Source organism: Pelodiscus sinensis, chromosome 1 (genome assembly GCF_049634645.1).
Source record: "Pelodiscus sinensis isolate JC-2024 chromosome 1, ASM4963464v1, whole genome shotgun sequence".
NCBI classification, from domain to species: Eukaryota; Metazoa; Chordata; order Testudines; family Trionychidae; genus Pelodiscus; species Pelodiscus sinensis.
This window is the reverse complement of record NC_134711.1, coordinates 293,628,378-293,644,100: the sequence shown is the minus strand read 5'-3', so window position 1 is coordinate 293,644,100 and position 15,723 is coordinate 293,628,378. Positions and strand designations below refer to the sequence as shown.

The 15,723-nt window shown below is 41.5% G+C and overlaps 1 protein-coding gene across 1 annotated transcript; it reads left to right on the top strand.

Annotated features, from left to right (window-relative positions):
* Positions 1 to 1,038: 1,038 nt before the first annotated feature.
* On the top strand, positions 1,039 to 15,368 carry UFM1 (ubiquitin fold modifier 1). The gene is made up of 6 exons (XM_075919122.1): positions 1,039 to 1,261; positions 1,341 to 1,397; positions 2,670 to 2,727; positions 7,214 to 7,253; positions 7,687 to 7,719; positions 14,160 to 15,368. Coding segments are annotated over exons 1-6 (258 nt in total). The 5' UTR covers positions 1,039 to 1,259; the 3' UTR covers positions 14,228 to 15,368.
* The last annotated feature ends 355 nt before the right edge of the window (positions 15,369 to 15,723 follow it).

The following is a 15,723-nucleotide window of genomic DNA, read 5'->3' as shown; positions in this document are numbered from 1 at the left end:
GGAAAAGAGCTTATTTTCCGGAGGATCGCGTCCAGACTGGCGCTTTTCTCCAGCTTATCTACAAGCCAGAAAAAGCGGCAGCCATGTTAATGCAAATGCCGCGGGGGATATTTAAATCCCCAGGGATTTGCCTATTCCAAAGTGCTACATTTGCATCCGTATTACGGAATAGGGGCCAATGTAGACACAGCCTTGGAGAAAAAGTTCTGCCAGGGTGGTTAAGCACTAGAATTGCTTAGGAAGGCTGTGGAATCTCCATCATTGGAGATATTTAAGAGCAGGTTAGACAAACATTTATAAGGGATGATCTAGATGTTGCTGGGTTCTGTCATGAGCACAGGGGGCTGAATTTGATGACCTCCTGAGGTCCTTTCCAGTTCTATTTTAGGATTCTCCATGAAAGACCCCAATTCAGCAACCTATGACAAATTTAAATCTGCAACACCTTTACTGTGACCAGGTGGGAAAGCAACTGATAACATGCAGCCTCACCCGCAATAATAAAACACTAACGCCACAAACCAACTTCTATGACTGTCTGTGAATTTAAGGCCAGAAGGACCCACCAGTAGAGGCCATTTGTCCAGCTATCAACCAGACAAGACCACAGCGCTCTTGGGGAGGCGGGTCGTCGCTGCGGGACTGAGCTATAATCCCCCCCCCCCCAAAGCAGAGCGAGCCGCCCCGCCCTCACACCCGTGGCGGCAGCAGTGCGTGGAGCCGGGAGGGTCACGCTGGCAGGAGCCTCTGGAAGAACCAGGCTGTCCCATACTCCACCCTTGTCCTCAGCTCAGCTGGGCCGCCCTCGCCCGAAATGACCCCACGGCCCGACCGCGCACGGACCCCTGAGGGCCCCAGGCCGGGAACAAGCAGCGAGGGAACCTCTGCCCCCACCCACGGCGGGGAGAGACTGAGGCTCCCCTGGCAAGCGCCCCGCCTCCCCTCCCACCAGCTGCGCACGCAGGTCCCGGCCAGCCCCGCCCCTCTTAGCACAACCCTGCCCGGGATACCACGGGGAACTCAGGGGGCGGAGCCTCACAGCGGCAGGACCCCGGGTAGCTGCCCTGCCACTGCCTGACGAGGATCCGCTCCCTGGCGCGCCTGGCCGGGCGCACAGTCTCGCGCTCTTCGCGGCGGTTTTGCGCAGGCGGCGGGTGGGCAGCTGGCGCGGAGGCAAAGGACCCCGCAGCCGGCCGGCTCCGCGGCGGCTGACGTGTGTCTGGGGGCGGCGGCGGCGGTTCCTGGGCCCGGACCGGATCATGTGAGTGACCTGGGGACCCCCTCCCCCATTCGTGCGTGGTCTCCCCACCGGCGCTAACGCTCTGCTCCTGCCTCCCCAGGTCGAAAGTCACCTTTAAAATCACGCTGACCTCGGACCCGCGGCTGCCCTACAAAGTGTGAGTGACACCCCCGCGTGCCTGGTGCGCATGCGCTGCCCCCCCCCCCACTTCTCCCCTCGTTCTCACGGGAACGTCACTGCATGGGCCCCTCTGCCCCTCCCCCCTCCTCCCAGCACTGCCCCAGCTCTGCCCGTGGGCACCCCCACACCCTATGTCCCCAACCACCCACCCCAGGTGCTGCCCTCCACACTCACCCCTCTCTGCTACCAACCCCTTGTCCTGCGCAGGTGAACCATCCTCCCATGAGTCCCCCAACTGACCTACCCCCAGGCGCTTATCCCTGTGTGCCACCATAGACGCTGCCCCCTTTATCAGTCTTCTTGTTACCAACCCTGTGCCTTGTTCACCCCCTTTCCCACATCGGCCTTGCAGTCACCTTGCCCATAGTCTCCCAGGATAGTCCCTGCCACACCAGCTGGCACTGCTTCCTCACACCAGCCCTTGCCATTGATCTTCTCTGTCCATGGATACTGCCTCTCAACCCTCAACTCCCACTGCCTTTCCTGTGGGTTCCGGCCCATGGATGTTGCTGGATCAGAAAACCCCAGATTTTAGAGGTGCAAACTCTAACTGGTGTTTTTGTACAGTTTACTAAGGCCATGTTTCCACTACAAAGTTTTATTGATATAAGGCAGATTATGCCAACCTAACTGTGGAGGTGTGGACACTGCAGTGCTGTTGCCTCTTTAAATCACCTGCTACACCAATATGAAATCACCTCAAGGAGAGACCTACAGTGAAGGGAGACATAGTTAGGGCAACACAGCGTCAGTGTAAAAACATGAATGATCATTATAAGTGGCTTCTGGGAAGTATTCCCATAATGCCCCTGTGACTGGTCATCATTTTGAACTGCTGCTTTGCAGCCAGATACACAGGTAACCATTCCTCCCTATAAAAGCCCTGGGAAGTTTTGAATATGGTCTTTCTGTTTGCTTCATGTGGACAGCTCTCCCAGCAACTGGCCAGATGAATGTGGAGCCAGCATGTCTATAAATAATGTATTTAAAAATAAAAATGTCAGGGTTTTTTTGTTTGTTTGGTAGGTTGTTTTTTTTTTGTTTTTTTTTTTTGTTTTTTTGCAATGTACTACTCTTCTTCATGTGTGTTAGGTCCTGATCTAGCAGAGCATGTAAGTACATGCTTTGCTTAAACTACATGAGTGCTCCCATTGATTTCAGTGGAATTATAATCAATAGCTTTAGAAACATTGGAATTATGATTTTTAGACCAAATAAGAGACTATCTATTAATTCTTCTGTGTTGCAGGTTAAGTGTGCCTGAAAATACACCTTTTACAGCTGTCTTGAAGTTTGCTGCAGAAGAGGTAAGTGTTGAGTTGTTATTGATGTAAACATAGTCACTAGAAAGTTAAATGACAAGACTTATGTAAATTTTGGTGTGAAATTGTAAACAGTTTGTGACTAGATTGAGTCATGTTGAAAGTTTGCTTTTATTGAAAAAGCTAATTGGAATTTCATCAAGGCAATTTATATATAGTAGCAAGTAATATCTGATACAGAATTGATTACCTGGATGTAAAATATGTATGATTTTCATATAGATAGAGTAGGAAATAAACACTAAATTAATAAAAAAAGAGAAAACTGGAGAGCAGTAATGCTGATATTCTAGTAGTGATTGTGGACAACAAAATGTCATTGGCTTTTTTGCTATAACACATTTAAACTGTTGTTTCGGGCTGCGTATGATTAAGTGCCACATCACAGTTTACTACAGAAATGGTGTGTCTCTACTTGGCTTTTGTGAATCTGCACCTGGACTAATGTGATATTTTGAGCACTTTCTTAAGGGAAGATAGTGATTTGGAGGGATTTCAGAGAACATTAAAATGATTAAGGGGCTAGAGGGATGTGAATTAAAAATAAGAAAAATGTGTATAAGTGACAGATAAGGTGAGTGCACAGCTTATAAGTATTTGAAGGATATAAAAGCCAAGGAAAAGTAGAGAAGAAGGAGAATCCAGAGGTTAGGGTGTCAGTTTAGGATTGTGGAGACTCGGTTTAGTTCTTTTCCCTGCCACGGACTTACTACGTGATTTCAAGAAAGTTACTGATGGCTTGCCACTGTGGGAAGGTTTATGTCAGTATAGAGTAAGATGTGAATTTAGACTAATGGAGTAATACCGCTAGTACTCCGCATGTGGACACTAATTCCTGAATGAGCATTTCTACACAAGAAACTATGTAATTGGATCAGTTTAACTATACTGGTTTCGATTAATCAGCTAATCAACTAGTTGATGGAATTTCTATTGACTACACCATTAGTCAATAAGGGGGGCGCTCGCTGTCCCATTGCGCCTCTCCTTTTGAAATGTACAAGAGCCGCCCTTGTACATTTCAAAGGGAAAAGCACAGCAGTCAGACCCCAGAGTGAGGATGCACAGCAGTCAGACCCCAGAGTGAGGATGCCTCTGTCTCCCCTGCTCCCTTTGGAGACAGTGCTGGGGGGAAACAGCTTTTAAGTTGGCTCCTGGTCAACCCCTTGCCACATCCTTTCTGCTAGGAGTAGCCGGGGCGAGGGGGAAGTGATTACTCGACTATCTGATAAGCATATGCTTATTGGGTAGGCACCTAGTCACTTACATCCCTAATACTGGTATAGTCCTATCCATATAACTGGTAAAGCTTTCATGTGTAGTCAAACCCTTTCTCTCTCTCTCTCTCTCTCTCTCTCTCTCTCTGACTCAGTTAGATGGCTAAAAATAATAGTGGCTCAGGCTAGCTGTTCAACTACAATCTCAGTTTACTCCTTGGAAAATGTGCTACAGGTTGTACCTCCCTTAACTAGGACTCCCTGGTCCAGCAACATCCTGGACCACGGATGTTCTTGGAACACAGAGCCTAGGAAAAGGGAGGTCTGGTGGCAGGGCAGGATCACGTTAAGGGGCACCAGCAACCTATTGTTTGTGTGGGAGGGAGGGAAATGGGCAACACAGCAGGGAGTTCTGGCCCCAGCACTAGCTGTGGAGCTCCAGCCCCAGTAGAGGCCAGAGATCTCTATCTCCGGCTGTGAAACTGCAGCCCCGGCCCCCCACCCCAGCCGTGGCTGTGCATGGAACCAGACAGCTGCTGAGGTGCTCTGCCCTGGCTGTGCAGCTCCCGCCCCAGTCACAAAGCCAAGCGGCAGTGAAGCTCCGTCCGTGGTTCTCCGCCCCAACAGCAGCAAGGCCAGTAGCATTTAGAAAGCCCCGGGAGGCTCAGGGAGCAGGCTGGAGACCTAACCCAGTGGCAGCACCTTCCAGAAGGGGAGGGACCTTCCCTGGTCTGGCAAATCCCCTTGTTCAGGATCAGTCAGGTCTCACGGCTGCCGTATTAGCGAGGTCCAACCTGTAGAAGAAATAATAATGTACTGGAAGAGGGAATGGACTTGATGACATTTGCAAGTCCATATTAGAAAGGATTTGCAGGTATAGCTGTTCAGGCAGCTGGAGATGCAGTTTAAACTAGTAAAGAGTGCTTTTGCCAGTATAGTTTATACTTGTTCCCCAAATGAAATAACCTATATTGACAAAACAACCTTTTTGATGGTATCACTGCATCCATATTAGAGTTTTGTCAGTTTAGCTATGTTGGTGATGGTTGTGATTTTAATTTTTTTAAATACACCATCCAAAATAGCTATGCTAGCAAAACTTTTACATGTAGACCAGACTTTTATAGGTACTTTCCATTTCTAAGGCTTTTCATGTACATGCTTTAAGCATAGCTCTATTACGAAAGGATTAGTTATTAAATGGTCACATTAAACAAGATATGGTTGCAACTAGCAGATATAGGGCATTTCTATACTATGTATTTTATATACTTTGGATCATGCTCTTTGGAATCAATGGAAGTCTTTCTGTTGACATCAGCGAGCTTTGAATTATCCCCTTTGTGTAGGTTTACAACCTAGAGGGATAATTATAGCTGTTTTCAAGAGGCTTAGAGGGAAAATGAAGAACAATTGTTGTAGTGGGCTCTTTTGTACCCCACATATCATTACTGTTCAGTTATATAAATCCACTTAGTGCATATGAAAGAAAACGTTTTATTTTTTAAAGGTTTTGATATTTTTAGAATTATTTTTTAAAACTATTATACAGTATGACGGCATTTAGCTCTTTCACACGCTGGTACAAGGATCTGTTGAGGGGAGGAGGAAATAGTGAAATGATAACTTAATCTGGCTCTCAGTGCTTTTAACGGCACATGGTCCATTTATGGATCCCTATTACAGACACAAAAGCTCTGTTTAAAAACAAGTTACAAAGTCAAGCACTTGAAGGTTAAGAAATGCCTATCCATCCTTAATTTAGCCTGCCTGTGCCTTATGATGCAGTTTTTAACTACTTGGCCAAAGAGTATTTTTTCCACTTGACCGCCTTCCTCATTCAATATACTTTTCTTGTTTTAGAGAGGAATGAGGGTAGTCTAGTAAAGGAGGCTGCTGTTTGTAGGGTCCATGTCTCAATTATTTCTGAAGTTGAAAAGTAATGAATAACTTAGGGAACTATAAGAAGAGGAAAGGTGGTTAAGGCAGTTGGATTCTGTCTCTACTTCTGCCAGAGAGTTCCTGTGTGTTGCTACTATGCAAGTCATTGAACCCAAACCTTTTGAAGGTGGTCACTAATTCTGTGTTTCTCATTCTGCATGTTCAACTTGAGATCTTGTCTGTTTTACAAAAATGCTGATCACTTGGAACTGCAGTTGAATTCCTAGGGAGCTGAGTTTTAGTATATAAAGGGGTGTAAAATGTTAAGTACTTTAAAAAATCAGGTCCTATTGTTCTCAAATTAGGCACCCAAAATTGGTGAGTATTTTTTAGCTTTCTGTCTCTGTTTCTCAGTTCCCTATCTGTAAAATGGACATAATCCGTCCCATCACCTCACAGAGGTGTTTGTAAAGATATATTAATTTTATGAAGCACTGACATACAAGGGTGAAGAGGGCCATAGAAAAATTCATGCAGATTTCTTCAGAGCAGGATTTGAATATTGCACATTTCATGAGGTGTGTGGCCACATATTACATAAAAAGAGATTCATATAACGTGTTGAATAGCTATTAACTTGAGCACTGTCCATACAGTGCATTGAATGAGACAGAGGTCCTATGTTAAAAAGAGTGTATGATCATGTAATAAAAGGCTATACAAGAATGTGTATGCGAAAGAGGGCTCAATTAATATTGCAATGGAAACTGAATTGAGGTATTTTCCTAACTGTTGAGTCTTGACTTGAGTGTAGTCTGAATAATGTTTTTAAGTATAGTTTGTGTGTGTAATTTCCTAGTTTTTTAAACAAGCAAACTGAGCAAACATAAATTCCATCATATGGACGCTAGGGATGTTAGATATTGGGTAATTGAATAATCGTGTAACCACATGAAATCTTAGCAGTTACATGACTATTCAATAATCCCTAGGGGTGGTGCTGGGAGCCAGTGTGCTCCCAGCCCCACTCCCAGGGAGCCTCCTGCCACTCCATGCTGCTGGCAGCAATGCGGGATGGCAGGTGGGAGCGAGTTTAAAAACAAGCTCCCCATGCAGACTGATACAGAGGCAGCAGCATAGGGTGGCAGCAGCCCCTGTTTGTGGGAGGGTCTGATCCCACTGTGAACAGAGGCTTCTTCACAGTGGTCTTCTCCCCCCTTCGCCCTCCCCCCCGCCAGGGATATAATTATATATAAATAATTATATTTCATACGGGCTTAAATCATTGAAATTACAACACAGCTTTATTCATTGTAGTATTTTCCACTTTTTCTGTCTTTCAAATTAATTTGTCATGCATTTGTTTCCTTTAGTTCAAAGTTCCTGCAGCAACAAGTGCCATTATAACAAATGGTAAGAATATAGTTTTTTATATTATGGATTGAGTTAAACTATATTTCAGAGAAATATAAGTAGGTTTTCTCTATAACCCAACCAGCATATAAACTGATGAGCTTCAATGGTAATGTGTCACTGTTATACGTAACGCTGGTGCATGGAGTTTTTCCATTGGTATTTTATTGCTATTTGAAGGGTTTTTATTCTACAGCATATCTCATGCTTCACTATGCTGAAATTTTTATCACCAGCTAAAAGTAATAAAGCTGACTAGTTATCATTGATAGCAATTGATAAAGACTGATATTTAAAAATTATTATAGTATATTGTTTAGAACGTTGAATATTTTGCATTCATTTTAATGATGTAAGTTTACACTACTAGATACTCGGATCTGTTTTTGTTTTAGCCTCCAAAATAAATATTTGGTGTTTTACTTTTTCTTAGATGGAATAGGAATAAACCCTGCACAAACAGCGGGTAAGTATTTACTTAAAAAAAAAAAAAAAAAAAAAAAAAAACTGAAAAATGTTTATTCCGTTATGATGTACTGCAGTGAGTGACTTATGTAGTGCATCACAGTTTTTACAGTTTTTCAAATAGAGATCTAGAAATACTAAACGATGGTGAAAACTGCATTCAAACATTGTGAATAACAGACAATTACTGCTCAGTATTTTATTTATTTAGCTCTTTGAAACAATATCAGGTGCCTAGCTAATATTCCAGGGCCCTCTAATAAATACTTAATGTGATAAAGATAAAAAAATAGAAACTCCATAATATATCATACTTAAGTAACCATGCAGGAAGAAAAACTCTTGACTTCTGTAAGTCACTCAGCAATATTTACCATTTCAGAAGTTGTGCCCTGAAAGTCTACTGATTTAAAGCTATTTTGGACTGGGTTATGGAAACATACTGAAGGAAGGTGATCTTTCACAGATTTCCTTGCAGTAGGGATGTAATCATGTAGTTGATTAACTGATAAGCAGAAGCCAGTACATTTTTTAGCAGGCTAGCCAGCAGCCTGGCTCAGTCCTGGCTTGTGCATGGTCTGTGACCTACTCCCGCTGCAAGTCTGCATTTAAAGTGTATTAGGAACCAGATGGGCAGGCAGCCTGGTTCAATTCCGGCTTGTGCTGGGTCTGGGAGCTCAGATACCACCTGCAGAGGGGCTGCTGCCACCCCACACTGCTGCTTCTGTATCAGAGGCAGCAGTGCGGGGCAACAGCCAATCTGTCCATGAGAGGAGCAGGGTTTCAAACTGGCTCCCCTCATGAACCAGCTCCCACCTGGCACCCTGCACTGCTTCCTCTGATAGAGAGGCAGCAGCGCAGGGTGGCAGGGGGCTCCTCAGGAGCAGGGCTGGAGTGCACTGGCTGCCAGCCCCACCCCCTGGCAACTATAGAATAGCTAAGTAACAAATAAGAATTCATGAGGTTACTCGAGTATTCTGTTAACTGATAATTAACATCCCTGGATTCAGGAAACTTTTCTTAGCTCAGCTGTCGAGATGTGCCAAAGAGAAAGGTGATTGCTTAAATAGGAAGGTTTGAAATCATCTTAAAATCAGCACCTTAAACTGCACCAAGAACACACAGGCAGCCAGTGCAGATTTTGGAGCCCTGATTAGGTATGCATAGAAAGACACTCCATCTACAAACCAGGCTGCTATATTCTTTCCTAGCTTACTGTCAAAATAAATTTAAAGTGTTACTTTAAGAGAACATTGCAATAGTCTAGTCTCCAAATCACAAAAGAACAAACTTTGTTAGCAAGTTCCACTTTGGAAAGAAATTGTCAAATTCTTCTAGCCAGACACAAATCATGAAAGTGGTCTTAACTACTGCTGAACAATGATCATCCAAGGATTAAGTTGGAATCTAAGAAGACTTCCACATGGCGGATATGCACCTTCAGTAGATAAATGTATGTGACTTTGCCTGATCTTCTCATCGCTTTTCCCAGCCTATAAATGCTGCCATCTACTTGTCTGGATTGAGCCTCAGCCAGATCTAATTCTTCTGTGCCCCAGTCTCTACCAGATATTGGGGAAGACACACCTACATTCTGTTGGGATCAAAAGAGAGAAAAATGAAGCTGGGCATTTTCAACATACTGAAGATACAGCGACTCTTTTCCACTAAGGCCCCAGTCCCATAAAGTGCTTAAATCCTTTGTTGAATCAGGGTCTAATCCATTAACATCACATATATTCACTGAATGAGAGAGAGGAGAGATTAATAACAAACTTTTCAGCTTGGAAAAGAGACGACTAAGGAGGAATATCATAGAAGTCTATAAAGTCTTGACTGGTATGGAGAAAATAAATAAGTTTTAATTACTCCTTACTATACCAAATGAAATGAATAAGAAGAAGATATAAATACATCAAAAGGAAGTATTTCTTCACACAATGCACAGTCAACCTCTGGAACTCTTCAAAGAGGATTTTGTGAAAGCCAAGATTACAAGTTTTTAAAAAGAGCTACTTCGTGGAGGTTAGGTCCATAAGTGGCTATTAGCCAGCTTGGGCAGGGATGCAGTTCCTAGTTTCTGATAAAAGCTGGGAATGGGCAATGGGATAATTACTTGATAATTACCTGCTTTGTTCATTCCCTCTAGGCCATCTGGCATTGGTCACTGTTGGAAAATAGGATGCTGAACTATTTGGACTTTTGGTCTGACCAGTATAGCAGTTCTTATTAGTTCAAGATAAAATCTTACAGAATCTAAGGCAGCTGATAAATCTGATAATGCAGTGTGGATACTTGAACTTCATCCATCACTGCTAGTGAGTCATCTTGCAATGTTACAAGACCAATACCATAACTCACTGGTGTGCAACCTTTTTTCAACCATGACCTCCATATTTTATTGTACTCGTGTCGCGACCCCCAAGGTAATTTGAGCGGCGCTGCATTAGATCCGGACAACCAGGTGCTGGGCCCGGCCATTGCTAGTTGCATGGCGTGGCACTTAGATCCGGATGGCCAGGGCTTATGCCTACCGCTATGGCGACCTCCCCCAGGAAGACATCTGCAGCCCCCTTGGGGGTCGTGACCCACGGGTTGTGCACCACTGCCATAACTGACAAGGGTCAAAATAAATCAGATATTTAGGCATAGAGAGTTCTCACCACTGTTTTTACATGAATCATAACTGCAAAAGGAAGATTAAATATAGGGTGATTAGAAACCAGATTATCAGTGTCAGGTGATGGTTTCTTAAATATGCATTGATGCTGCTAAGTGATGCTATCACATTGCCATTTAGTCTGTTAAAGTCTTTACCAGCACTAGGCTCGGTGCATTTATTAATATTTGGTCTCCCATGCTTCAGTTGTCCTGGGTAATATGTAAACTTAGATGACTATAATAAAGCTGATCAACAGTAGACAAGGCATCACGTACTAGGGATATTAAAATGCGTTTAATTAACCACGTAACCGCTGAAAATTTTAATGGTTGCATGGAGGGTGGCAGGCAACTACCCTGAATCTAGTGTTTGTGGGGAGTCAACTTTTAAGCCGGCTCCCTGCACATACTGGTTCCTGTCTGCCGCCCTGTGCTGCTGCCTTTGATATAGAGGCAGCGGGGCAGCAAGCAGCTCCCCAGGAGCAGGTGTGCACCCACATGTACTGAGAGCCTATGTGTAACCGTGAACATTAACCGATGAGCTCAGGCTCATAAATACTTACTGTGATAAAGAAAAATAAATAGAAACTGAACCTAGGTTCATTGGTTAACCATGTACACTTTCATATCTCTATCTTGTACATACCTGTTTATCAGTATAGTACTAATGTTTTTGATACGTTTATTTAAAATGCTTTTGGTTCTTTAAAATCTCCTTTGAGAGAGCAATTATTTCAGTCTTTAAAAACCGCAGAATATGAAGATCTATTGTAAAAATCTAATTTTATCCCTTTGGGTCATAGATTGTCCTTCCGTGCATTTCCTTGTCTCCCAATCCTAACAAAAATAATGAAGAAGTGAGCTGTGCCCACAAAAGCTCATGATACCATCTACATGTTTTGTTAGTCTTTAAAGTGCTACCAGACTATTTGTTTTTTTTAAGTTTATCCTGTACAGACTAATTCAGCTACCCCTCTAAAGCTTTCAACAATAATGTTGTACTGCTAAAATATAATCCCTCCTCCACATTGACTCTGTGCTACCTCCATTTTGGGAGACGGAGGTAGAAAGATGCAGAGCAGAAGTTAGTGATCCAACCAACATAACTACCATACAGATTTCTATTTTACACATGCTGTGACTTTATAAAGAATACACTGAGGCATTAATGGTTGAGGCAGTGAGGGAAGTGCAAGAATGAGTGATGTGTGCATGGGAGCAAATGTGGGTCTGTTTAAATAACATTTGTATAGCTTTTGTAAGATGCAAAGTGGCACAAGCACATTTCATCCAGATTAGCAGATTTAGTCCTAAGAGTATCAGATTCGTTATTCAAGCCCTAATGTGTGTTGTATATAAACTACTTTATTTTCTTGTTTCCTTTGGTTTTCTGACTAGCATAAAATAATTGCAATAACCATATAAAATCTTACAGGGGTTTTTTGTGCTTCAAAACTATATGCTTCTGGCAAACCTTTTAAAATATATGCTTGTGGCAGAACACTTTAAGTATGTGGATCTGGACAAATAGAATGTTTAACATCACAGCCACTGTGCTTAAAGGGTCCCTTAGTTTTAATTCAAGGGAAAAGGGTCCACTGTAATGATAACTTGAACAAGTGTTAAAGAACAAGCACTTAGCAGAAGTGAGGTTGAAGCATCTGGGAGAGGACTTATTATAGGTATGTTTTCACATAAAAGCAGCAAGAGATAAGTGCTTTAAATACTTGTCATATGTAGGTAGATTTTTGGGAGGAATGGAATTGAAAATTGTATGGGAAGTATTTCCTAAAATACTTTAATTTTTTTTAAATGGCTTTCTTTCTCTGAAATGCCTGTCACTATCAGCTCTCCATTTAAGTATTGTTGCAGAGCCGCAGCAGGGGTAGCTCCCGGGACATGGCACGAGCTGGGACTGAGCCAGATAGCTGGCCAGCACTCTAAAAACTTACTGGCAGAGCTGCTGGGGTGGAGGGTGCGGGGCGGGGAGAGGGAATGCGTGTAGTTAATAGCATTAATTAGCTTTTGTTTATCGGTTAATCATTTAACCGAATATGCTATAACATCCGTACCAAGTACCAGCTCCAAAGCTCCCATTGGGATCTGCAAGGGTGACACCTGCAGGTAGGGGCAGCATGCAGAGCTGCCTGGCCACACTTCTTCCTAGGAGCTAGAACAGTGGTCTCCAATCTTTTTACACCCAAGATCACTTTTTAAGTCTCAGAACAGGCGAAGATCTACTGCCCCACCTACATTACATGAGGAAATCTAATGTAAATGTACTGCGCAGGTGCGCAGTTCAGAGAGGGCTCAAGAGCTACTCTTAGAGCCCCTGAGATCTACTGGTAGATCGCGATCTACTGGTTGGTGACCACAGAGCTAGAAGAATATGCTGGTTGCTTCTCAGGAGCCTCATAAAGTAAGCACCACCTGGAACACCCACACACCATACCATACCAGTGAAAATGAGAGAGAGAGAGAGAGAGAGAGAGTGGGAAAGAGTGAGCAAGGAAGCAGGGAGAGGGAAAGGATGTTCGGTTTTGTGCTGTCAGAAAGGTGGTAGCCCTAAGTGATAAAAAGGTCAAAATAATTAAAAGAGTTTTGTAATTAAAACAAAGAGTTACAAGCACAAAAAATTCAGAGTTATGGTTCTATCCAATAACTAAATATGGTTCTAAATCCAAACATGCTAGAGTATGGAAATGCACATGTATCAAATCCAGAAACGCTTTTCTGCTGTATAGTTCTATTAAATTGCCATATGATTATGAAAAACTAAACTGACTTTTAAGGCATGTTAGGATGTTTTCATATTTTTTTCCCCTTGGTAATGTCATAACACTCAAAGCTAAATTCTTTGGGTGCCTTAACTGTCCAATCACAAATTGTTTGTCCACCCTTACTGTACTTAATTAAAAAGAAAATGTTTCCAAAGAAAGTGACCTGTTTTGCATGTTTGAAGTAATGTAAGCACATACAAATACTCAGAATTCTTGAGGGAAATGTTAATGATGGGTGGAAATGAATGTTAATGTCTGAATAATTACAGATGTTGCAATGATCATCATAGCAATGTTTATACTAGTTTAATAACTAAGTGATGATTGCACATCTCATTTGACAGTTCAGATATAACAAAATTATTTATGGAAAAGGGGAAAATGAAAATGTTTATGGTTCAGTAATGTACTGTGGAGGTAGAAAATATTTTATTTAAAACAAGTCCTGTTAGAGTAGTAATAAAATGGAGGGGGAGGGGTCTTTGGAACTTTGTTTAATTTTTGAGACAGCCAGCTAAACTATTCTGCCTGAGTTACACTGTTAAAAGCTCACTACCGTGCACAATATATGGAATTAAAAAAAGACACAGCAGGCTTTACATTGTTCTGGGAGGCCTTGAAAGCATATTGTATTTGCAATATCTTTGCTTTTTATTCTTCCCTTGATTTTTGTTGTTGTTTTTCATGTTTAAAATCATGATGAAATAGTTAATTTATATTATCTAATGAGCTTAATATGTAACCTTGTGCGTAGCGTTTTTGTTTTAAATTGCAGTGTCCATTAGATTGTGCATATATGGAAGAAGTGGAAAATATGAAGCATACAGTCAGTTTCTCATGAATAAGAGAAATGTTGACTGCCTATTTGAAAACTGAAACTTGATTTTATTATTCCTAAGATCTTATACTTTTCAGTAATTGTTTTCTTTGAAGAGCTCTTATTGATAACACATACCTGTATTTAACTTATAGGTGACCATCTTTCTCTTTTTTTCTTTAGGAAATGTTTTCCTAAAGCATGGTTCAGAACTAAGGATTATTCCCAGAGATCGTGTTGGGAGCTGTTAATATCTAGTGAAAGGTTTCGGAACAAGTGAAATCTACGTGCTAAAGAATAATATTTATTTTGGAATTCTACATTACAACTAATTAATCAGCTTGTTTTACTGTTTTTTTCAGTGACTTCCGGGGATTAAAAATTAATTAAAACAATTTTCATTTTCTTTTCCTGTAAACAAATCAGAACCTGACCTGGCCCTTTGTCTACTAACAGAATAATGGCCTAATGGAATTCTGTGTTCTTGAAAGCAGGATGTACCTCTTTCTTTTTAGCTACAGAACCTCTTAGGAAATGTTATTGAAAATAAAAGGGAAAAACTTATCAGTAGAAACTTAAAACTCTGATAAATCAATGACCGAATCCTGTATTTAGAAGTTCATTTCATCAAAGGAGACACTGTATTTGATTTTTAGAAAAGGAAACTACTAAGAGAAAATGTTTCTGACTGAAAGCTAACAAACGTTAGTGTAGGCCCTGAATCATGTATAATGTATATTGTCAAACTCAGAGAAAGTTTTCCTCACAGTTAAATTTTTCAGTCCCAGTAGAAGGGGTTTCTTGAAAACTTCAGCCTCCTTTGTTACTGAAATAATTCAGAGAATGTCCAAAAATGTAAATACCTAGTTATAATCATAAGGTCCTGGAAAAAAATTAAAGAAAAATAAATGTACTTCTGTTATCTGAGCTTTTACAAATTTTCACTGATATCAGGTTTTACTTTATTTAAAAAGTACCCTCTACTGAAAGGTATTGTAAAATCATAAATCATGGGAATTCCATGCACCATGTGATGGGGATTTATCAGTTGAAATATACATTCCTTTATCAGACTTTTTCATCACATCATTATGTTCTCTTAGTTTGTTGCTACTGTATGCTACTTGGGAAATAGTTTTGGAATCACATGTTTGTATGTTCAGAAATTAAGCTTTATGTTTATAAATTGTCTGAAGTTAAATTGTAACATCCATCATGGACCTTCACGGGAGTAGCCAGTTTGTCTCGTTTTGACACCGTGATAAGCTGTATCTTCCAGACAGTATGCGTTGTTTCAAACAAATCATTGCATTTTATCTGTTCTCCTACATCTTAATTTCTTGAAGTTACAAAAAAAATTGAACAATAAACTATAATGCTTCATAAAAACAAGTATTTTTCATGCATGTCTTTATCTCATTCAGTAATCAGACCCAGAGGGGACTCAGAAGGGTGTGATGGTGGCTAATGCTATGCAGAAGCCCTTGAGTCCACTTAGTGGAGATGAAGAAAAGTGTATGTAGAGGTCTCCTGTGTATTCACATATGAAGGAGGCATAAAGGCTCCTGCATTTTTTCAGCTCTGTCTTAACTCCTTGAATTTTGGTTTCCCGTAGCTGAGTAAACAGTGTCTTGGGAGAAAGAGGGAGGAGAAAAAGAATTGACACAACTTGTATTAATTCATGATTTTCCTAATTAGATTGTGGTAATACATTAGAAATTGTACACTTACACCTTGTAATCAATCT